Source organism: Dendroctonus ponderosae, unplaced genomic scaffold (genome assembly GCF_020466585.1).
Source record: "Dendroctonus ponderosae isolate FM_Combo_2020 unplaced genomic scaffold, Dpon_F_20191213v2 Dpon_F_20191213_11, whole genome shotgun sequence".
Classification (NCBI taxonomy): Eukaryota; Metazoa; Arthropoda; class Insecta; order Coleoptera; family Curculionidae; genus Dendroctonus; species Dendroctonus ponderosae.
Window position 1 is genome coordinate 7,531,291 of NW_026017213.1, and position 25,012 is coordinate 7,556,302.

The 25,012-nt window shown below is 38.4% G+C and overlaps 1 protein-coding gene across 2 annotated transcripts in view; it reads left to right on the forward strand.

Annotated features, from left to right (window-relative positions):
- LOC109533128 (MOXD1 homolog 2) overlaps positions 1 to 25,012 on the forward strand; it is a 41,720-nt gene that overhangs the window by 12,580 nt on the left and 4,128 nt on the right. For both annotated transcript variants that reach the window (XM_019898374.2, XM_048662467.1), the window contains exons 3-6: positions 16,634 to 16,798; positions 20,912 to 21,196; positions 23,664 to 23,893; positions 23,957 to 24,553. In XM_019898374.2, the coding sequence (XP_019753933.1) occupies positions 16,634 to 16,798; positions 20,912 to 21,196; positions 23,664 to 23,893; positions 23,957 to 24,553 (1,277 nt within the window). The remainder of the gene's footprint in view (positions 1 to 16,633; positions 16,799 to 20,911; positions 21,197 to 23,663; positions 23,894 to 23,956; positions 24,554 to 25,012) is intronic.

The window sequence follows — 25,012 nt, forward strand, 5'->3', positions numbered from 1 at the left end:
CAAAGAAATATAGAAAGAGATATTGAGGGGTCGAGGCAAAGTGGTAAATTCGACAAGACCGGTGAGAAATCCTCGACGTGGCACTTTAACCCCCTCGAAGATGAGCTTGATGGGAAAAAGGATAATGAATCAGTTTTTATGTGGATCTACACGCACGTAGTCATTGTTCCTTCGAACAGTGGCGTGGATGACCCTACGTCCATTCCCGACATTAAAGCTTTTCACAGTTACCCCACTGATTAATTTTAAACAGCAACTACATAATTCATCGCTTTGTTATATTCCACAGGCGTTGGGTCAAATAGAGAGAGACGAAAAAAAAAGACCCGCACATTCCAGGCTACAGAAGGGCCGCCCAGTTGTATATTACCCAGGTTCTTTATTTGACGCTTTGTTTGGATCTGAAGCTCGAACACTTTGGTCTTAATTACTTTATGAGCCAGTTTGTATAAAACACCGCATATGTAATTGATCGACAAATTATACCGGATGCCAATTAAAAAGCCTATGGAGTGTTTCAGTATTTGAGAAGTGGGTTTCGTGGGCATTCTGGGCCCTGGGTAAATGAAAAGCAATTTTTTGAATTTACAATTTCCAAAATGTATCGAATATTGCTGTTATTTAGACCGCTTCATGTGTAATTTGCTCTATATGGTTCTTGGCCCGTTTGGCTGCGTTGCTCGTCCCGAAATTACTATACTTATTTAATAAATTAAATCGTTATCTTCAACAAATTCTTCCGGCGCAAATAATAGTAATTTTATTGTTGTTGGTGTGGTGTGAGATCGACTCAATTTGCGGGCCGGCCACGATTATATCTCGGAAATTGAAAGGAACATGCCTGGGCAGCCTTAAATTAAAAGATTCGAAATTTCGATACGATTCGTTTATGCCCCCGGAAATATTCTCGGTTATAGTAACAATTAGACCAAGTTGGAGGCTTCAAATGGGGCGAAAATTGCCGTAATTTCCTCCACATTGTCATCGGCCATAATTCTGAAATGTAAAATTCAAAAGTCCATTTATTATTGATAGCGCCGCAGGAACAAGAAAGACGCGACCAATATATACGCTGGTAATGGCCTGGCTGAAGAATGTAAAACCTTTGTTGGGGCGTCGCTTTCTTAATGACTTCTCTGCAAACATTTAAGGCGCTGTTGCAACAGGAAGAATATAAATCAAATCAGTGATTAATACCTGCAAGTTTTGCTCGGTGCTATGGCCCTGCCAACCGTAAATCCTGTCTTTCTGCCACCCAATCGCGGCTTTTTAAACGATCGTTTCAAACTGTTGACCAACTGATGGTAGCTATCAAGTTCGGTTTAAAATTAACACGGCTCATAACTTCTTGGCGACTCAATAATTTTATGTAACTAGAAGTTTTCAACATTTTCTCTGTTGTTTCACGTCTTCAATTTTACCATTCAGAAGTTTTTATGACTTTGCTTTGGTATAGTTTTATTAGTAGCCACTTTGGCAGGTTCTATTGATTCGCTCGAAGAAAATCCTTCATGCCTATAAAGGCGGGGCATGTCCTCGTTCAGGAACTTAAAATTAGGACTCATTAGACAGCCATATTCGTTTCCTAAACCGTTCAAGCAATGTTGAATGGAATAATGTAATGCTAAAAGAGGTAAAGATGGTTCTCACTCTTTTAAAATTATCTGATTTTAATTAAGCATTCCATCGATAACTCTATACATCCTGGCTTCGACGGCTTTCAAATTCTAATTCCTCAGGCCTACTGGAAGCCCCATTCATTCACAGCCGAAATTCATGCTATCTTGAGAGACAGGAAAAGATGTCGTTGCATTATACATGTCCAGGTAAGAAGAGTATAATTTTTTCCAATGAGGGCGTAAATCTGTACATTTGCTAGAAAGCTTCTTACCGCGTGGAATGGGGATAGGAGGTAATTTGAAATTTAATGACTTGTAGCACACTTTTGTTCAGGGCGAAGGTAAAACGCTTTTAGTAGGGATTTAATGAACGCGCGGAGGATTTAGTGCTTTCAAGGCTTATTTTTAAATAAAGGTGTGTTTGAGGCCCATTTTTAAATTAAATTCTCTCTCAAGTTTATTGCATCTGAAATGGCTGAGGAAACCTTAGGAGGTTTGGGCCTCGGGCAGAGTTGTCAGTTTTCCACAGCTAGTGCAATTAGTCGGCTCGAAATGTATGCATTCAATCATGATTTCTGCCTAGTTTAGCATCATTTAACAATCGTTAACTATCTAATTTCCCTTTCACATAATGAAAGTGGTATAACGAGTCTTCAATTATCTGGTACGATTGAATTTGGGTTCTAAACTTTCATGCTTGTGATTAATGAGTCTGTATCGACCATGAGTTTAGGGCCATTAATGTTTTAAGCCAAAGTGTCTTGAGTGCTGTTCTCACATAGGAAACTGTTTGAAAAATCTACCGGATTTGGAGATTTCTACTAATAACGGCATGACGGCAAATTGTCTATATAAGTATAATCGACTAATGAAATTCTCTGTGTTTGACTTTTCGTTCCTAAAAGACTCGGCTTCAATGCATATTTAATGGAGAAACGTGGAACCGTCAAAAGATCCGTTTACGAAGTTTCATCAAACCTAATTCGCAACGCGTTTGGTTAGTTAGAAGTCACACATAAAAGATAAATGTTATCATTAGACTTGTTCAGTTCTGTGCTCAAATATCTTCACTTCTCAGTAATGGAACAGGGTTTGCGATTGGGAACCGTTTTCGGCGTGGAACAACAAGAAAATCGATTGCAGTAAAATAAAAATAAACGGCCAAACGAAGCCGTTTGCAAATTTAATTAAAATGGGATTAGAATAGCCGGCGGAGCGGAATAAAACGGGCATTACTTACTTATTTTATACCTGCCTTTTGTGTCAAGCTCTCGAGCTCTATGCAATTAAGCATTGGGAATTAAATGGTTTTATTGAGCGACTGATTTAGCATTAGTATTACTGCTTCAGCGTTTAGCATAAAAAATACTATTTTGCAATTTCTACACCCAGACGTCATACTCCACCCACAACATACCTACCCAACTTGTTAATCAAATATCTTTTTATTTATTTATTTGTATGAATAAAAGTGCATGAAACATAAATAATAAAAAAAAACATAAACATGCATCTATAAAGCGAGGTATCATTATAATTTTTAAAATTGAACCTGAAAATCTATTGCAACGGACGCCAATCGAACAGAAACATCTGAGCTTTTATAGGCAAACCAAGTGGCTCAATATTAAAATTTCGACTCCGAATCATTATGAGTAATCCAAGAAATACAGATTTTCTAACATCGAGGTCTAATTGCCGTTTTAAATTCCCGTGGTGTAAAATGGCCCCCATGAATCGAAAGATTAAATGTTATTATTCGTGCAGTTTTATTAGTATTTGAAGATTTAACTGCCTCAGGCTTAGATCCATTCCAACCGAAACCAGTGTTAAGTTTTATTCCGAGGGATAAAGTTGGATGTTTTTTGCCTGGAAAACCCAGCACAATTTCGGTATTATAGTCTGTTTGAACGGAAGATATATTTTATCATTTAAATCCTTTTAAATTGATATTAACCATATGTATATCTGTATAGAGTGTGCCATTTAAAATAACAGACAAGTTTTTATATCCAAATCTCAGTCCAAGTCCGTACCTTCTATACATTTTTTAACGACTTTTCGACGATTTAAATCCGAGACGAGGAATGTCACCTGGTCACTGAGAGGCATCAGAGCGTGTATAACAGCTTCTGACTAGTACCCGAAGACCGGTCATAACCGTACGAACACCGACATACTTGTCAAGATATTTTTTTGTGCCTTTATGTTCAGGTAACTGCTGGAATTTTCCGCATTTTCTTTTTTTCTTCGCATTTCCAAGTCAACTGATTCGGAACAGGCTAATAAATTTGTAAAAGCCCTTCACACCACCTTTATCCTTAGCGAATATAAATTGAATAACGATCCCTGGAGCAATTTACGATAATAAATGGCCGCTATATTATACCTGACAATATTTCATTTTAACGCCATTGTTTTTCCTAGATGGCAAAAAGGGTCGCTTGCGAATCGCCTTTAAGGGTAATTGTTATGTCTTGTGATCCGTCGTTATACTACTTTAAAGTACTTAATTGAAAAGTTTCTACTTTTATACCGAACTATTGATGACTGACCGTAAGAAAGTGTTTTCTTGGAATCATATATCACAAAGAAACTTTTCAAATGAAAACACACCTATAGAGGAGTAAAAAATGTCATTTGAAATGAGCATGGTTCGCATGGTTAGAAACCGAATAACGAGTCCCGGCTACGTTCGATAAAGTGATGGATTAGTTTCGTCAACTGTTCCATTACCCAGATTGCGAGGCAAAAAGTATGTTTTTCTAATTTCAAGCTTGAACAGACAAATATCAGTAAAACAATCGCATTAACTAGATTAAAGCCAGCGAGCATGTCTATATCGGTGTTTTCCAACTCGTCGCACAAAAACCATTTTTATCAGTGAACTAAATTTGCCCGATCCATCAAATCCCCCATTTGATTTCAATCATTTATATTAGAGGGGGAAATATACTAGGAACCCATAATGGAATTAAGTACCGATAGAATAAGTATTTGAAGCTATGGGTTCCATTGGCTGAACTTCAGTACTCAGGCACTACCGGCCAGTCCCCAGGAAGAACGAGGCAGGGTTCCTAGAGATTCAAAGTAGGCGTACAAAACGCATCTTAAATAGGTTCCAGTCTAAAACGAGCACGGTGGGCGCGTGCTTTTTTCCTTCTTCTACAGATAATGGAAGATAAATCTCTAGTGAATAGCGCATAAATAACCAGAAACTCAGCCTCTTGAGCGTTTTCGAACGGCCAAATCGGGGAGGAAGGCGAGCAGGCCCTATTATCATAACGAGTTCCACTTCGCTATATCATCTCACTGTCATCTAAAACTCTATGCTAATATTTCCGTTGCAACAAAATGCACCTTTGTTTTAGCTATGTTTAAATGATGCTTCGCTAAAGACTGCATATTGAAAGCTGCGTATTATGGATTCTGTACTTTTTTTAAGGAATGGCAAAACATATACACCACCTGCTGATATTATGCAAGCAAAGTGCATATGTTAATTTTGGTTCTAAATATCCCAATTATATTTTGTCTGCAAGCCACCAAAAAGTCCTTTTTCAGCATGCAGATACGTTGTTCGCCGTATAGCCGAGGCTCCATATTATTTCCTCAATATTTAGCATGTATGGAAGGCTTATATAACTGTTCTTGCTTCATTTCGACATTTTCCAGAAATTGACCTAAAGTTTTCAACTGGCAAAATTCAGAGTTGAACTCTACAATACACGTGATTAATCTGGCAGCATCTGCTCGTGATCCTCGAGGGTCCCGAGCCTGAAACAACCTAAACCTTTATAGACGTACAGCTTTAATCTCCAATATTTCATTGAAAACTATTTAAGCGGACCGAGATGCCAGAGATTTATTGTGACAGCTACAAATGTGCCTAAAATTTGCAGCATCCTCTTCCCCACGCTTTATATCAATGCAGAATAGACATGTCTGAAACGAGCACATGCAAAGTGTATGGAAATCATTATGCCTGAGGATTTATGCTGCGCCTGTTCGGACCTTTCAACTGGACTGTTTTGCGAGCAAAGTAAACTCTTCATCTACCTCTAGCTGGGAGTAATGAGACGCACATTACTAATATGTCGTTGTGTGTGTCTGCATGTCAAGTGGTCCCCGGTCCAGATGGCGATGCTCGCGATTTATGTATGATAATCGGATCTGCCGACACGTGAACCCATCGAAACGTAAATACGGCTTTATTACACTCGTAAGTTTCCAAGCACTCGAAATCTGGAATAAGTCAACGGAGAAACCAACTGGATCGAATGTGCCGGACCCATATTTGTGCGCACGATTAAAACAACATCCCCTGGACATCATTTGTGTCCTAAAACTATTTATGAAGTTCACGAAATTTCCGAGCATCGGAGCTGTTAATATTTAATTTAAACAATCTAATAAATATGTGTCTCAATTTGTGCATTAATTATTTGTGATTGCTTGACCCTAATAATGACCCTTCCATGTCAGCTTGAGCGATCTAACAAGGATGAATTAATTATTAAGAAATCGACTTTTGGTTTGTCGCTTCTGTTCAGAGACGAGCCAGAATTAGTCCATGTTTGAACCAGAAAATTATGACATAATTGGAAGCAAACAAGTGGAAACTTCCAAAAACAAAAAATTCTACGAATACAGTACCTGGGTCATGGGGGTCATGACCCAGGTACTGTACGGTACATCACTTTCTAAAAAGGCCATTTATTTCTGTCTAGAGTGATGTACAATTGAGCGTTCTTGCTCATTTTGCCTCCAACATATAAGCAAAAACGGGACGGAAAACATAAAATTTTGGCATAATCTTGCACCTAACTGTCTGATATTCAAATTTTGCTTTCTGGGTCATAACTACTCGAATTTCCTCACTCTCGTTGTTACGACTGAATCGAGTTTTCAATTCTCTATCCAGCGAGGCCAAAACGAATTCTGCTCGAATGGTTCTTGAGAAACTTCGAAAAAAGCAGCGTCATGTTCAAGTGGGTTTTGCAACTCAAAAAAAAATCACGCAAATCTAAAACTTCTTGAATTCAAGCATTTTTTGAGAAAACTGCTAACATTTCCTTATCGATGGTTCACTTTCTAAAAAAGCCATTTAGTTCTCTTTGGAATGATGGAAAAACGAGCGTTCTTGCTCCTTTTGCTTCCGAGAAACATGCAAAACGGGACGGAAAACATGAAATTTTACAATAATCTTACGCCACCCTTCGATAATTTTTCTAATTTCATAGACAACAGAAGACTGTATTTTTTCTACTTAACCCCCCCCCCCTGAATTTAAAGCTGGATCCGCCCCTGGGAACAGGCGACTTTAAATTGTAAGAAAGGCTGAATGTCTCCAGCTAGCTCCAGTTGCGAACATGGATGATTTATATACTTACTTCGTTCAGCGATTCCAATCTCTGGGAGTCTTTGTCTCACCTATCTGTGATCTAGCGGCGACGAAATCGAAATCTTAAACGGCATCATGGAAACCCTGCAGAAAAATAATGGAGACCGATTGACAGTGAGCCATTTTATGAGACATGAAATTTTATGTGGACCTGACATTAGAGCCATTTCATGTTTGGTCCACATTCAAATGTCTGGTCTTTTCCGGCCTCAAAGCGACACATAGTCGTATTTTATGGGGACTAATTAACTTAATGGACTTTAAATTAGCCTTTCATTTACCATGCATATACAGGGTTCTTCATTAATCTAGTGCATGTCAAAATTATTACTTCGATATTTTTCCTTCGCCCTAAGCCCTTGCCTCTCTCATAGGTAAGAATTGCAAGTCTGTGTGTGGTTCCACTGTGTAATTTTGCAAAACAGTCTTGGCCCCAATAAGTACAACTCCATTACGTAACGCACGTACAGCCCCTGGCAATAGTAAACTATAATTTTCCGTATCGCGATGGAAAACGTGCATAATCTCGGAACCCTCTTGTCGGGTACCCTCACCAGCTCAGTATTTTATGGCCACAGTATGTTAATGTAGAACATTTAGATCGAAATCTGGTCGGCGCTACCTCTTTTCAAAGTGGTCCGGGTTCGGCCATTCGTACACACATACACGTTGTCTCACATACCCGAAGACACAGCCCAAGTCTGCTCAGACACGAATTCTTGCATTCGAGGTAATTTCGAGGAACAGATAAACGCACGAATTTCGAGTTTTAGGTTCTTAAATATCTTACTTTGTGGCTTTGGGAACAATTTTATACACTTTGATTATGGTCGCAGCCGCGTGGAATATATTAATTTAGTTTATTTCTCGAACGATTTGCATCAGGCACTCAACAAGTAACAACAGCAGATCAAAATATTTTTTGATTGATAATAAGCGGAGGACAAAAAATGGCGTCATTAGTTCTCTTTCAGTAAACAGTACGCATTGTGTGCATGCTTTTTCTTTACCATCCTATTATGGCCATATAAAAACACATCAGGCATCTGTTCGAACAATTCTCGCTCCTAATTAGCGTGGACGAGAAAAAACCGTCGTAGGCAATAATTTTCTAGAATGAAAACGATTTTAATGATGTCTGGCTGTTTTTTCAAAAGAAACGGTTTCTGTGCACTGAAATGACTGAAACTACTCGTGAAATTAGGCGACTTTACGTCAGCTTGTGATATACACAATTCGCGTCCAAGCATGTTCCACCTAAACGCAGAATATGTTTACAATCCCTTAATGACCCAGCGACAAAAACAGCCTTGATTTTGGTGGGATAAAACGAATGGACCATATATTTCACGTCAGTGCTGTTTACCGTCCATTATTAAAAGCTGAGTTGGGATAGTAAAGCGACATTTTGAGACGCTTTGATTTATGAATGACCAAAACGGTTTAGACAAATTATGGAGTGGTTGAAAAAGCACATTAACTTGAGTACCAGGAGTTTATCAGCAAACATCCCCTCAAGTATTGCTTCAATCGGTCAGCTCAATCGGAGCTACATTGAAGATGAATTTCATCAGTAAAATAGCAAAAATGACGAATGGGTTAATTGCTGTATTAATGAGTGCGCCGTCTCTTCTCATTTTTTAGCGTCGAAATTAATTTGCCTCACAGATATGTTTTCTTTGTTCAAGTGGAAACAGGAAAAAACCAATCTGTTGTCGTTAAAACTGTCGAAAGCCGCAGAATGTCTTTCTAATTCCCTTTGTATCAATCAAGACTTGTCGCTGCGATGGGGCTGTATTTAAATGGTTGCTTAGAATTCAAGCGGTGACAAACAAAGGCGAATTGATATTTTTCTGATAAAAAAGTATTTTGGGGCGAATACATTGCGCGACCAGTTTCCACTGCAATTCTTAAATTATACGCTACACTGTTAAAAAACAATTAAGTCAAATGTAATTGAAGTTTTTTTCATATAAAAATAATGGTAAATAAAATGCTTTTGATCCAAATAAATAAAAAAACAACTTTAAAATTAAGGTCTTGGCCGTGGATCGAACCAGGAATCTTAAGCATGGCAAGAAGATGCGTTTGCCCGTTGTGATAAAATCTTGTGGTGGTTGTCATGTCACTGTCGAAAGAAGGAGTCAATACGAAAGAGTTTCTATCGGTTGGAAATCTGTCAATTCGCCCATTGTAGTACGATCTGACAGATCTTCAATCAGTACCTGCAAATAGGTTAAGATGACATCAGTTCCGATAGTGACTCAGTTTAATCTTAATATGTTTCACTCTGTATATTAATAAACTTACCTGCATTATTATAATGAAAAATGCTACGCATTTTAAATATGTAGGTTTTTTTTACTTCTGAAAACTTTTGAGTTCCATGTTAATGAATTTAGGATTTTCAGTACCTGCGAACAAAATGTAATGAAAAGTAACTGCATTTTCAACCCATTTTTAACAGTGTATTTATGCCTTCTACACAACAAAGCTGATCTCGTTTTCCAATGCGTTAGTGTCAACTTTTGTGAAACCGGTACATATTTTATTATATATTTCAGGAAATCAATACTCAAATAGGACTGCAATCTATTTTAGTACATTAACTAGGGTGAAAACACGAACTTTTTCAGACTTGGATTCACATGGATTTGAATCGACTTTTATAGACGAGCTAAATATCAATCAACATCTGTACGTTTGAAAAAAACTATGTCGAATTATTTAAACGTTATTTCGATACTTTCCTGGAGCCCTAAGAAACCTGCAAAAGCTGAGCGCTGCTTCCGTTCCACTGACTTTAAAGGGGAAGTGCCTGAATTTGCGCGCATTCCTTCGGGAAACGTTAGCTTTGGCTTTGTATGCATTGCACATAAAACCGGAGTTTACACGGCGAAGCCATTTAAATGTTGATCCACCTGATCGGAGCGATTTTTTGGAATTGGTTGTATAAATAATCACACATTTCAAGCAATAAAACTACAGTAACATTAATTGTTACTGGTATTTATTGATCTGAAAACCAGCTTCCACACTGTCTCTGTTATGGAGCAATGACCAATTATTTGGAATGTTATAATTGGCACGTCCCCTTTAGTAGAGTTATAAATTGAGTCGATTGTAAAACGAACCACGGACAAAAGGGCCTTCTCAGAACGCGACTTTTTTGCTGCCCGAATAGGCGATATATTATTTACGGATAATTTATAACTCGATCTTTGCAGTAATATAATAGTTCCTTTGATGATGCTTCTAAGTCGTTTTCTGTAGCTGTTATTTGGGCTCCTGAACCTTCAAACCTCCATGTGATTGAAGCTGGGTAGATCAGTTGGGTTCCCAGCTCCAATGATCTGACTTTCACCCAAATTGGTGCTCGGAATGCCTATTTGAAGATCGTTCACTTTCCACTAAACCTGTTTTAAACGTTACTGCATTCAAACAAATAAAGCTATGTTCATATCAACTAATAAATCTAGAACTTTGAGTCTTTCGTTAAGGCAGAGCGATTCTTTATTTAAACTGAATCTTTGATGGCATTTTCATTGATTTGGGTTTTCCTTCTCGATAAGAAGTTTCCATAGCCCACTATTCATTATATTTCTACAGCTGAAATGGGCGTGATGGCTTCTTAGCTCCGATTAGTACAGTAGTGTTCAATTTCATGATAGGGGCATATTCAAGGAATAATGGTTTTACTAAAACTTATTTGTATAACTAATGGCTGTTAATAGTGCAAAGAAAAATTTGCGATTTACCTGTACTTATACAGTGCTTTCAATTTCTCTGGGGATTCTCAAGAAACCATTTTTTGAAAATTTGCAATCATGTGAGGTCCTAGAATTTACATAATTTTGCAGACCAACAATAAGTTAACGGGACACAATCAGCGCCGTCGATCTCGGCTACCAGCGATCTCCAGGAACCGGTTCAGCCGGCTGATAATTTTCGAAATACTTTAATTAAATCGACTATAAGTTGTACAAAACTGGTAGCTGCAGTCTTAGAAAATAACATAAATTACGCTTCTATCGGCCGAGCCATCTACCCTGTCTTGCTGACAGTCATCAGGATTGAAGCTGCAACTGCGAATTTATTTAAATCGAGTCTCTTAACATGGGCGAACTGGTCTTTAACACACGATGACATTGGCGGATGACCATTAATTCGCATATAAAACGAGCGGGTTGACTAGTCATTAAGACGTGGAGGAAATTTCGCGGAAAGTCGTTGTTTTTGAGGTTTATTGTATTTTGTTTTTTTTTGTTCATCGATATTGATAATTGAAAAAAGTGTGGTAAAGTGATTAAGTGTTGCACAACTGAACAAATGCAAATTCCCGCGACACATCAGTCCCGGTCGAATGAGAACAACTTCTTTGTCGTGTCTGTTCGGTTCAGCGCGCCATATTTTGTATCCGGTGATATATTTGCTTTAACTGGCGTTCCCCGTAATTATTAATTGCAGGAATTCACGCCTTTCTCCTGGAGGAATTCTTCAGTTTACACATTCATTAACGAATCAGAGAAATAAATGACCAATGAGACTTGAGAGTCGTCTCTACGGTTTTACCCCTGATTTCCTATTATTTTTTCTTAACTCTATTCTTACCCTCTATAAGCAGCTTGTGTTCAACCAGCTATCAGGGTTGCAATTACGTTTATTACATGATTTTGTGCGTCTAAAACTGAGCAAAATTTCAACGCATGTAAGTAATTCGTTTCTGTTCCCACTTTGGCCATTTCTTTGATAAACGGCAGCACATGCTCTGGTCTAAGATATATTAAAGCAAATTTATTTTTGCCTCCTTGCTCCAATCCAGCTATAAACTCCGGCGAACCGGGTCAGCCCGACAAGTTTTGCTGGAGCATGTCAAATTTCTCAAATGTTTTACCTTTTTTGGCGTCGACTGAATAAAAGAGTTTTTTTGTGAATGTCTTTTATGGGATTGTTTTCGATGACTTTCAATATTGTCTACTAAAAATCGCAATTAAGATTGATTACATATTTAGTTTTAACCCGTGAATATTTCAATAAAACCAGTTAGTCCAATTAAAAGTCCATCAAATTTATCAGAAGGGCTGCAGAGTTTATCTGGAAGTTCAACCCTTTGGTGTCAAAGCTGGCGTGCAGCTTGCGCCCGATAAGCGTCCCTTAAATCGCTTAATTACTACAGCGAGTAGGTAATATGTTCTTCCGCTAATGACAGCCGATTTATCACTTTATATATCTCACGTACCTGCGCTTGTTTCTGCCAAGCACTAGGAAGTCAACATAGCTTCGAGGGCCTACGCAAAACGTGTGCATATGCCTCTATCTGATTGGTCAATGAAAGGCTTTATTACGCTTTCAAACTGTTACAAAAATATAAAAAAGCAGTTAACACTAAATAAAGGCGCACAGAGGTGCTTTGGTCAAAATGTATTAGGGAAGAAAAAAACGTTGCCCAATAATTTGCTTTGAATGAAACCGCATTAGAGTTTTTTTCGTCGAACAGGTCTGCAGCACACATTGCTGCTTTTAGACGTGAAAGAAAATTAATTAGCGCTTTGCGCGTCCTCCATATGGCTGTGATGAGTTGGAAAAGGGTTTTTGCGTGCAAGCAGTTGGTGTGTTTCACCTCGCCAAATGTGTATTTAAGTTGTCGGTTTCCATTACGAACGCCACAAGAAGATATCCAATCGATTTCAGTCACTTTAATTGCATGCTTTTTTCAAACACAATATCTCGGAACTGAATTGTATTGGTTTTCTCTGATAAAATATTTTGTTATAAAGTGGGGCTTGGATTTTTTATGGCAATTACGACTGATCCATAGTGTAATCGACGACTTGTTAGTCCGAATGATCGTATAGAAACCGACGTCAATTAGACACAAGATAGTGCAAAGGCGAAAGTAAATTAAGCAAGATTGAGATGGGCCAGTAGCTGGGACCGCACATGGTTCTCGATGGTATCCGATACACAGTCCCAGTCAAGTGCCCATTTAATTGGACCGGCTGTAAACATTTTCAATTGTTTTATGTGCGCTTTAGAAGAACAGAAGAAGTGGATAACCGTATATGGCTCACTTTATTTAATACTGAGCATAGGGAGTTCTGCCTGCAATTTACAGCGGTCTATAGCTTCATTACGGGCCTTCTTTGATGCTTTTTCCCCGATGAGTGACGTCTATGGCTGTTTAAGATCTTTCCGCGCATCAGGCAATTATGGCCGCTCAGAATCCATGTATCCATCCAACAAATGTAACGTCAGCTACTTTCCAAGTTGTTTTGCTGGTTTGTATCAATGTAATTTCGCTCTCTGCATTAAATTCTCTTAAAGTCGAGCTATAAAATAATTTAAATGTTTTGATTTCCGAACAATAACTTAGGACTTAATCATTATAAAAACGTCGTCACCATTTCGGGCAGTTTTCCTGCAACGGTTAATCGTAAAAGAAACGTGTAAACTGCAAATTTAATGCTGAAGCTCGAACTGTATTCACTGCTAAATTGTCAGGGATAATAATACTCCGGAATGAAGAGCATGCTCTTGTAAACCTACGCGCCATCCCAAACATGTCTTAATTATACGCCTTCAACTTTTTCAGTCTTTAATTCGGATTTGTGTGCGCCGTTTATTTAGTCGAGTGAATTTTCGATACCATCTTGAGAATGAAAGTATGTCGCTGTGCAATTACCACGTTAATGACCGTAAGTGGACGTGTCGCCACGAAATTATACTATGTAGATTGCAACAGCTTTCAGTTAATTGCATTTACGTGAGCCAGTTTGAGCCAACGTTCAGTGAAGTTGTACATGGGAAAATTGAAGTATTTTTTTAAACATGAGCGTCAGAATTTGGGTGACGAACCCAGTTTGGTTGTATTCCCAACAATTAAATGAAAATAAATACTGCTCGGTTGAGGCGAGAGACACAAATGAAAGGAAATGTTTCAGTCCCTAAACACTTCTGTTGCTAGAGCCGAGCACTAATTAGAGCGGCATACCAAAAACTTCATCGAAATTTATTGAGCGTGTCTTAGGACATATTTTACAACTTGTTTATTAACGAAATAATTTAATCGTTTTCATTTCGTTCCGTTTCCAGTGATAAGTACCTGCGCCAACAGTCAAATAAAGGAAATACTAATTCCTCCATTAGCTGAGTTTGTTTCATAAGGGAAATATGATTCTTTCTGCTGGCAGAAAGTTTCTTTGCCGGCAGTCTTCAAAAATTGAACCAGTCCAATTCAACCAGAACAAAGTCCATCGGTTTCGAGCCATTTGCTGGAGTTCGGCTGGCCACTTTGCTGTTACGCTCTCTGATTACGAGTTTTTGTCTCTAGTTTCTCTATTAAAAACAACCTTTAGGAGCCTGAACTGATAAATTGCTTGCAGCTTAAAAACCACCTTGTAAAACATTATTTGTGACAGGTACCGATGTGCGAAACGCCCAAAAACCAGAAATGTTTTCAGATCGGCCAAAAAATTGAGGCAATATGATAATTTTTCTAGGACATTTCAAGTGCTCGATTTTCTTTCTATTGAGCAATTTTCCCAGAAATTTGGGTGGTTATTGCATTTTCCGGGTGTTTAAATGCGTCATACTTCGGTATTCAACTTAAAACAGCGGCCTGGCGGATAGGTTCAAACGAAGAACAAGGTAAGAAGCCCTTTGTCAAAATACGCAAAGAATTCTTTGTTTATTTGTCGGTTCCTGTCGGCAAGGTCAAGCCAGATGTAAATATTTCACTATTTTTGGTCTGTATTGATCAGTTTACCTCCAACAAGAGACATATTGAGTGATTGTCGAGCTTTAGTCCATTGTATTCAGTTCCCACATGAAAATCCATTTAATCGGCACTCATTGATGACTAAAAGCGAATTAAAAACCCTCAGGTTTTTTTATTTGTGAGAGTGGTTTGTACATCACTTCGACTTGCCAGGAAAAACTTTGCCAAATTTTTGCTTGTTTGCAGTAAAATAACACCACATCTTCTGAGACAGTCAAATAAATTTAAACTGTGCATCTCCAGTAGTTTACAGCAGCATTTTCAAATTTCGAAACACTTTTATGTGCCTTTTTGCACAGCTTAGCACAATTGCACTCTGTGAGTTCATTTTACAAAAGTAGCCATAAAATAGGTGCAGATGTTCCACGAAAACTTTTCTACTCAAAACTAGACATACTTAGTGCTGACTTTTCCGGGAACAGCCAGCGAACTATCACGAAAGAAGAGATAAAAAATATTTTGCAGTCAGTATATTTCATAGAGGAGGAAATGGAACCCGAATCGTTTTATAGCTCAGTTACATGCGAACTTTCCTTGTTTCGCTGTTTTTTTTATTTAAGCTAGTCACGTAACCGGTTAAGAGAATTACCCCAAATTAGAAACATTTTTAATTTTACTCTATGCTATTAATAGAAGAACCGTTGGCGTCTTTTGGGCGGCCCAAATGCCAAGATTTATCGCTCGAAGTTCACCGTGCTGGTATCATTGGTCGTGTTTAATTTATGGGATTGTCTTGCTAAAAGTCCTCACTGACCATGTTTAACGTAAACAAGATCTAAACACTACTTCACAAAGGACCGTTTACCATTTGTTTCGTTTATTCTTAACCATGAACGCTGTAAAAAGTGACCTTTAAATTCCGAAAGGTTTTTTAGGAGGGGGCTCCTTGGAAGCTTTCCTTGCTTCTATATATATGTGAATTAGATATTTAGTTATGGGTGTTGAGTCCACAACAGATCAATATAGAGACGACATGAACATGATTGCCCTAACACTTTCCTCGATGGTAAAGTGGGGAGTTCCTTTCACTAACCCAGTCACAAATGCCATCGGTAGTTGCAATGCTTTCAAGAAAAAAATCTATTCGATGTCTGGCAACTTACAATTCCAAGCTGTGCGCAAGGGACAATTTATGTCCCTGAGAGAAAAAACTTTGGATGAACAAATATTTCTCTAATACTACATTATTAACTAAAAGCCCATGTTTAGAAATTGACAAAAAGCCTCCTCGGCGATAAATCATGGGGAAAGTACGTCGAAGTGTGTTCGCATTTTGTCATACAACAATAATGGAATTGTAAACCCCTAGGGAAAGTTGGCGCATTAATCATGGCCGAGTTAACTACAGTTTTGCATGAGTGTATGTGTTAGAATAATGCATGGTTTAGTGGCAAATTAAGAATGATGTAAGAGTTTTTGACGGCGACAATAAATTTTCATGTGCGGTCTAAAGCGAAAAACGGGCTGAAAACTAAAGCAAAACAATTTCAACGTCTAAAGCCGTCTTCAGTGAAGCCGGGCCAATTCCATTAAGCGGTTCATAAAAAATTAATAGTAAATTGATTCGTACCCCATTCGTCAAATGGCTCACATATTAGACTCACCCATTTATTAATGATTACCGAAAATAACCGTCGGCTTTCTTTAACAAATATCGTTCGAGAAAAACAATTTAAAAAAAGCCCCTAGTCACGGATCGATAATTAAATTTGTTGGTAAAGGAGCTGCTTCTCTGGATCGCATCTGGTTGGCCCGTTACAAAAGCGACCAACAGTTACACAGTTTACATGCTGCCTTGAAATTCCAGTGTTGTTAAATGCGACTTTTTTGCAGGATCGTCATGTCAAAGATTCTCCAGGAAGTGCCATGGATCGCGAGCCTGAAGTGGACCCGAGCCAAGATTACCAACTGCTGTTAGGTTATGAAAACAGCACCCACACAGTCTTGCGGTTCAGAAGAAGGTTGAATACTTGCGACCACCACGACATCCCCATCACTGTAAGTTATATAAATTAATTGTATGAGTTAAAGAGCTAATTTTTCAACAGATCGAAAACATTTTTAATTCTCACTTTAGATGGATATTTATTACAATGCTAAACTGTTTATGGTATCTACATAAATTTAAAGGCGCACTTTTCTAAACATTTTTAAAAAATTTAAACCTTGCTAAAAATATTTGTATGTATCATACCAGTTAATTCATGTGGATGAGTTTGTTGCCCAACTTCCACCTGCCTGATTCCTTCCACACTGAACGAAAATAATTGGCCAAGCTGGAAAATTTTAACTTTGCAATTCTATTCGCACAGAATTTAAAAATGTCGTCGAAAGAAGTGGAAACTTTTTGCCCAAGTGTAAACTCCGTCGAGTAATTTGATTAATATCGGGGTAAAAGTTTAAACGTGAAATTTGCAATTTTAAATATCTGTCCGCCGCAAAGTTGGAAACTGTGGTTGGGCCTCACTTTCACAGTTCTACGATAAAACTGGGGGAGTTGGAGCGAGAAAAGTCACCACTGAATAACTAAAGAACGATTCTGAAGAACATCTAGAGTGACTGTATTAGATAGCTACTAAACGGGCGCTCTTTAAAAATTCACTTGCACAAGGCTCAACAAAGATTGATGGAATAAGTCGATTCGAGTGAGCAGCCGTTGTCACGAGTCGCACCATTTAAATTCGATCGTATGTAAAACAGTTTAAATCTTGCAAGGCAATGGACCTGCATTTCGTTACTTTTAGGCATTCACATCACAACAATCTACATAAATACTCTCTTATTTATACGAGACTGGCGAAGCCATCAAGAAGAGAGAGATCTGCTTTATTATTTAGCACCAATGTTCCCTTTTAGACATATTTTCTGCCTTTTATTCTGAAACATTTACGGCTTTTTCTAATTTCCCTAATTCTGTTCAGTGTCACTCGACTTTAAATATGGTCATTAAAAGTGCATTAGGAGTTTTTATACCAAGAGTAAAGTTATATGAAGTTACATAATTAAAGATCGCCGAGTTGATATGGACAAGGAACACATTTAAGGCCTGTATAAATATGCAAATATGTGTTATCTATAATAACAGGCAATAAATAATGCAGTAATGGATATCTGGGCGTTCACAACCGACTCTATTTAATAATTTTCGAGTGTCGTTCAATAAATTCTGATCGACTAGAGAGTACAGAGACAGTACTGGAATGGTTTTTATAAGGTCGGTGTCCTTAGTAAAACACATAGTTTCGATCAATAGCGGATATGTTTTCAGAAATGTGCAACTGCTAATGAAATTAATAACAAGCTTCTTCTCATTTCGCATCGATATGGCTGAAATCGTAACTGGTTCAATGTGACGTGCAGACCACAAATTACGCTCGAGTCACTCTCTCGCACTGATATCCAAATCGAATAGATGAAATTGTTCAGGTAATGGCGAAATTTTACATGGTTAAACCAATTCGTTTCGTTCACTTCTTGTTCATCAGCCAGTGTTGAAAGTTGTCAACCGATCAGGCCAACAAAAGAAAACTAATTTAGACTGAAGTTTTATTTATTGCTGCCGTGCTAATTAAGAAATCATCAGAATGTTTCAACTGCATAACGAAATGGCCGTGGACAGTGAAGAAATTTAGGAAAAATAATAGTTGACCTCGGAATGGGGAAAGAATCTCGCTCGAGCTGAAATGAGAATTCTTTGCCGTCAATCTGGTGATTTATGACACTGGCCAACATTGAGTTTTGTGGCCGTGCTAATTGCTGACTGCATTTAACTATTCTGTTAATTGCTTTTACCCGAATTTGAAACGAAGAAAAAGTCAAGTGAGCAACTCATCTCATTCGACATTTAACAACATATTAATTTTATGATGAATTGCAATGCCAAGCAACTCCGCAAAAGAACACTGTGGGAACGTTGAAGAGGACGGAAACCAAGTGGTCGCTACACGACTAGGCGTCATTCTCATTTAATACGGTCCTAAGCAAATAAGCCTGTAAACCATAAAATATAATTGCCCGGAATCTGGTATTCAGTTGAGAAGCAGGAAAATGCTGTTTCAATACTTTGCAGTAAATAGAAAACCAATTATGGGGACTGGTTAGGTTACCGCAATCGGAACTCGTTGGATTGGTTAATTTGCATTTGAGGGCAAAATTAGTTCACTATGATTCATATGAGGTTTCAGCTCTATATGTATACTTGCATCAAATGTTTGTTTCTCATAAATATTGCTAGGTAATACTCAATTGACTGTGTTGGTACCACTTCACATCCGTGTTAATCACCCAATCGAATAGTTGAGTACCCAGCTAGGTACGATTTAGAGCATGTAATCAGTGCGCGATTTATGCGAAGTAAATAGTCAATGTCCGAATAAATGTTTCGGTAATTCCTATTTGTTCAGCGCGTTTATTATGTAAATTACATTGCCGGTCATATTTTATTGTCGATGTGGTGTAATCAATGTTAACTCAGTTTTAATGAGCACGTTCGAAACAAACCTAGCTAGTCACTTTTTTCCAGCTATTTATGGATTTAGGCTAAGTGTTGAATGAATCGAAACGAAAGCCATCCGGGATTTGACAACATTTCCACAGTTTCCGAAATCAGATTTCTCAATTTTTACGCTTTTACTTCGCAATTTACATAAATCCCCCGCTATTTATACGGCAGCTGAGGACAAATGACACAGGATCGAGATAGTAGTAGTAAAAGTAGATCCTTTAATTATTCGAAGGCAACATTTTGTGCATTGATTGCTTAAGATATGCGCGACTCGACTTGAAACGATGGTTGCTCTTTCCAATAGGTAGTTGCTTGTATTGCAATGTAACCAAATTAAAATACCCATCAAATTAATTTCAGAGACACCTTTGCCAAAATATAGAGCCGATATTTTGGTAAATTAAAAAAAAAATTGCCTTCTTAATTCCACCCGAACACATCGTCCTAAGCTCACCAATCCCCCTTAAAAGCATGTTTAATGCTTGTCTATTGTCTACAGCTTTTAAAGATATGATTGGCGGTTTACAAATGTTATTTGAAGAATGTTTTTCAAGTGGTAACGAAGCATCCAGATGGCGGACTTAATAAAGCACTTTTCAGCCTTTTAATCAAATGGACGTAACAGCAACCACGCCTTTAATAGCCATAAATAAATGCATAAAACACATACATGATAACGGTTCAAGGATGCAATTGGATTTCGTGGGAACAGAAATTGAAAACATTATAATAGAATTAGTTTAAAATGTAAGAACCCTTTAAATAGAACCAGGAGCATCAAGTAACAGTGTTGTTTCTCAGTTAAAGAAGTCAGACATACAACGTTCAAACTGCATTATTATCTTTAATCCTGCTTAACTACTTCAGGCCTCCAAAACCACTTCGTTAGCATAGTAGAAGAAAGCTTAAAGCGGCATTTCCAGGCTCTAATATAAATTTAGGTACAGTTTATCAGTGAAATCGTTCCTTGTCAAGCGAATTCCATAAAATCCATATGCTGTGGCAGTTAAACCCCTCTATTAAAGTGTCGGGTTTTCGGTAAAATCGAATGTTTCCTTAATCCTGATTTCCTTTCGTTATCTACAAGTCATGCCGGCAAATAATTCGCTCAGACATAAGTTTTCGGGTCTGTCAGACTGATGTCGAACTGCCGTTCTTCCACCGGCGTTGAACCTAATTTTAACTCGACCAGAAATACTTTTCTAAGTAGACCCTTTTCCATATTTTGCTAATAGCGTTGCCTATTTCTCAAAGTTGATCTGACAGCCCTCAACTTGGCACATTTATCTTTCGCTGGTAATCTTGTCAGTGTTTAATGATGAATTATGATGTAAAGTTTTCGGGAAAGGTTATTAGGTAAAGCAAAACTGGCGTTCCACTTTTGAAAAGGCAGAACTTGAGGCGAGTTTTTGTACGAGCTAAGGCACTAAGCTAATTCATGATGAGTATGGGAAAAGTCGCTCTTCTACCAATCAACTACAATTCTCCACAGTAGGTTCTGTCGTACAAGGAAAATGCTAGAGTGATCGCATAAGATCACGTTTTGATAGGATCGATCACTGCTCAACTGATTTACCAGTAAAATTGAAAGATAATGTTGTTTTCAGAACGACACAATGCGCATTGTGTGGGCTTTCCACCGAGATGAACCCATAGGTGGTGCAGTTGGTCCAAAGTCGCTACCAAGACATGATTTGGCCAACCGAGGTACTCAGTCGCTGTATCTGGTACAACGTGCAGACCAAGATGTTCCCAGTGCAGAAGAAATCGCTCGAGTTTGGGAGTTGAAAAATCCTGCCGTCGAACCACCTTCCATCCCGGGGGATACCCTCTATTGGTGCAAGGTTTTCAAGATTCCAGCCAGTATTAATAAAAAGCATCATTTAATCAGGGTAAGTAGTTAAAGAGAGCCGGATGATTCGAATTTTCTTTTTAATCTCTTAGATTGATGGGAGTCATAATTTCAAATTTGCATTATTGCCAGTCTATGCTTTCGGTAAACCCATTGTTGTGAAATTAGGTCTCGAAAGGTGCAAAACCAAAATTGCCGGCCGATCCTTCTGGTATAATTTCTCCAGAAATTTGCATAATTGCTGCCTTTTAATGCACCGATGCTGTAATTACCTTTAATCAAATCCTGACTGTTTTTTAAGCGTCCGCTTCCCGTCAGAGCATAATAAAATAATGCGCCGTACGAAAAACAAAATCATTTAATTTTCATCAGCACAGCTAGGCCACCAGGTTCCCCAGAGTTTTTGTTTTAACATCGAATTCAAGCTTAATTAAACAAGGCATTACGCGCGGTTAGTAGATATCGGATCATGGAGCACTTGAGGAATATCATAAATTACTTTGTGCTGATTCAAGCGGTTGGGATGTATCCTGAAAAAATGCTATTAACTATGGTAATGGATCTTCATTAGGTTTTAAGTTCCGAAGATCGGTGGCTGCAGGTTGAAATCGCAAATGATCCTTCTAGCTCCAAGAGTTCTTCTTCTCAGTTCTTCAGAGTTCCAATCGAACTTTGATGGGTGACAGTTTTTGTTAACGTGTGTGTGCACAGTAATCGTTGATTTGTGTTCGGATTATTTCCCCCATTTTCTAAGAATTTGGATGCTTCATTGTAAAATATTCCATTTATGTATTAATTAAATGCGCTACAGCGAGTTCAGGGTAGATCTAGAAGTAGAAAATATTTTCTTCGATTTGTAACTTAAGGACAAACTGAAGGTTTTTCTTGATCAGTAACTGAAATCAAACACGCGCATTTAGCATTTAGCATAGCAAATATTTCATTTTCGGTGCTCCATTTCCACCCTAAACACATTTTAGATTTATATAATTGTGAGGGTCTTTGTTATTTAAATGCTGAATGATTTTTCATATTGATTTTTCTTTGACTGATATGACAGCGTCGCTCCCTTCCTGCAGCCTAGAAGGGTCTTATTTTCACTTCTGAAGAAAAACGTCTTTTTGGGGGATTGTTCGTGGAAAAGCTACAAAGGAATGAATTATTTTTTCCGCTGCGATTCAACGAACAGCATATTTACCTTTGACAAATTTGAATCGCTGAATTTCTGTCGTAAGTTGGTTTCAGAAGTCTCAAACGATGCCGCAAATGCCAAATTCAAATGCTAATCGCGTTTCAATTTCGTTCCAATCATTTCGGGTTTCAGTCGAACTACTGATTAGCTTTAATCTAGGTAAACTCCCAAAATACAGCCTGCTGAAAAAAGAACGGATTTGTCTGTTTATCAAATGCAGTGTATTTCCTGAATTAAAACACATATTGTTTGGTTAATGCTTTTTCCTGGTACCAATAAAAGCTGCACTGGAGGAAATTATTTATAATTTTAGGTACAGTCTAGTTTTGAATTTAATATTGTTAATTAGGGAAACACAGAATCTCTATAGTTACGCTGGATCGGCATGAATAATGTGCAGAAAATGCTAATTTATTTTGTAAAATTATTAATACGTTGCACGTTCGGTCCCAATTACTTTTGGGTTAATCGCGAAATTCATGCCATGTCAATAACTGGCAATATAATGCAACTGAATTGTGCTGAATGATCCTATTTGAGTGAAAAGTATTTAAAATGTTTAAGTAAGTACAATATCATTTTGTTTGTGTGGCATTAGTGTTAAGTCATGTTAAACTTTTGGAATATATCCATGTATTCATCATTGAAAAGTGTTTCTAATACTTTATTTCGAAGCTTCGAACATTGCTTGTCTCGTCGGCAATCTTCTTGCTTTTATTTAAAATTCCCTGGGTTATGGTCGATTTATTTGGAAGAATCATGTCCGAGTGCTTGCTGGAAAAGCAATTTTATATTCAATCAAGGTATTGTCCTCTAGGAAACGACGTGCCGAAAGTCCTTTCGGAACGATCGATTCCCAAGAGTCCCAGCCCGGAGACAATGCATAAAACTTTCCAGAAGGAAACTTTCTAAGGATGGATGCAATTTTATTATTTTATGGCATTTATCCTGAAGAGTCGGTGAGAATCGGCATAATTTTGAATGATTTTTTAAATATACATTCACATAAGTAATACCCTTTACCTACCTTTATGTACACTTGGAAAAATTTACGACTTTGTGCATTCTTGTCAGTTTAGCTCACACTGCGCTGGGTACCCTAAATATTAGTTTGAAATACTTCGGTTGGGGACATTAAAAATGAAAAAATCGGAGTGAAAAATTGTGTTGAGAGTTTTTGATGCTTTGTCGAATTGCAGACATTTTTGCGAGTATGTAGTTAGTAAGCGACCTACCCAGGATGCCTTTCACAAATATCTTAAAACATTTATAGATTCTTAAAGAGGCGACTAATTAACTGCTCCTGTTGTTATAGTACGAGCCACTCCGAAGCGTGACTGGAATCAATGGACTTCAGCACGTAGTTCTTTATGAGTGCCAGGATAACCCCTTGGTCGAAAACCTGGTAGGTACCCCGGGCAGACAGTGTCATGAGGCACACTCGCAACCCTTCATGTGCAACACTGTGGTGGCCAGTTGGGCCAAAGGGTCTGAAGGCTTCAGCTTTCCACCTGAAGCCGGCTATCCGCTGGACTCCACCAACAAGTAAGCCAACCGACTAATGTGGCAAGCTTTCTCAGAATATTAATGGTGGTTTTTTTGCTTCAGGTATTACCTAATGGAGACTCATTACACAGTGCCAATGGATGGTAACGTGGGTTCAATTGATGGATCAGGTCTTCGCCTGTTCTACACGTCAGAGTTGCGTAGACACGACGCTGGAGTAATTTCCATAGGCATGGATCCGAACTGGCGACACATCATTCCTCCAGGCCAGAACAGAGTAGTGTCTGCCGGGCACTGCGTTTCGGACTGCACTCGTCAGGCTTTTCCCCATTCGGGTATAAACGTGTTTGCAGTGGTGATGAAGACGCACAAAATCGGCAAACAAGTGGCCCTCAAGCATGTACGCGGCAGTGTTGAACTGCCACCCGTGGCTAGTGATGATAATGTGGATGCGGACTATCAGGAGTACCGGAAACTCGAAGTTCCTGTGCGGATTCTACCTGGTGATCATTTAGTAACGGAGTGCACGTATAACAGTTCGGGGCGTAGTGCCATTACTCTTGGCGGGTTGACCAATCGTGAAGAAACGTGTTTGGTGATGGGACTGTATTATCCAAGACAAAAAATGTTAGCAGCTTGCCACAGTCTTCCCAGCTTGCCTACAGTCTTGCATTCGCTTGGCATCCAGGAACTTAGTCCGTAAGTAACGTGCGAAAGCATTTCCATCTTTTCAAAGCTGCGACTAAAGCACACGAAGGCCTTGTATTTGCCCGTCATTAATGGCAAGTCGTATCCTGCGAATTAGGTTCTGTTAGCTTACTACTTGTAATTTCAATATTAGCAGGAACTGAATATGTGCCGCCGTCATGCTCTCAGAAGTTTAAACAACGCGAGCTTAATATAGTGGAAATTCGAGAGATGTGTGTTGGTTGGAATGTTTCAGTATTGTCTTCTTATCCATGTTTGAACAGAATTAACGAACAATTTGTATATTGTGGTAGATGCAGACACGAGGGCGGATCCAAGGGGAGGGGGGCATGGGGGTCATGACCCTCAAAACGAATTCTGTGGCTCGAATAGTTCTTGAGAAACTTCGAAAAAAGCAGCGTCATGTTCAAGTGGATTTTGCAACTCAAAAAAAAAACACGCAAATCTGAA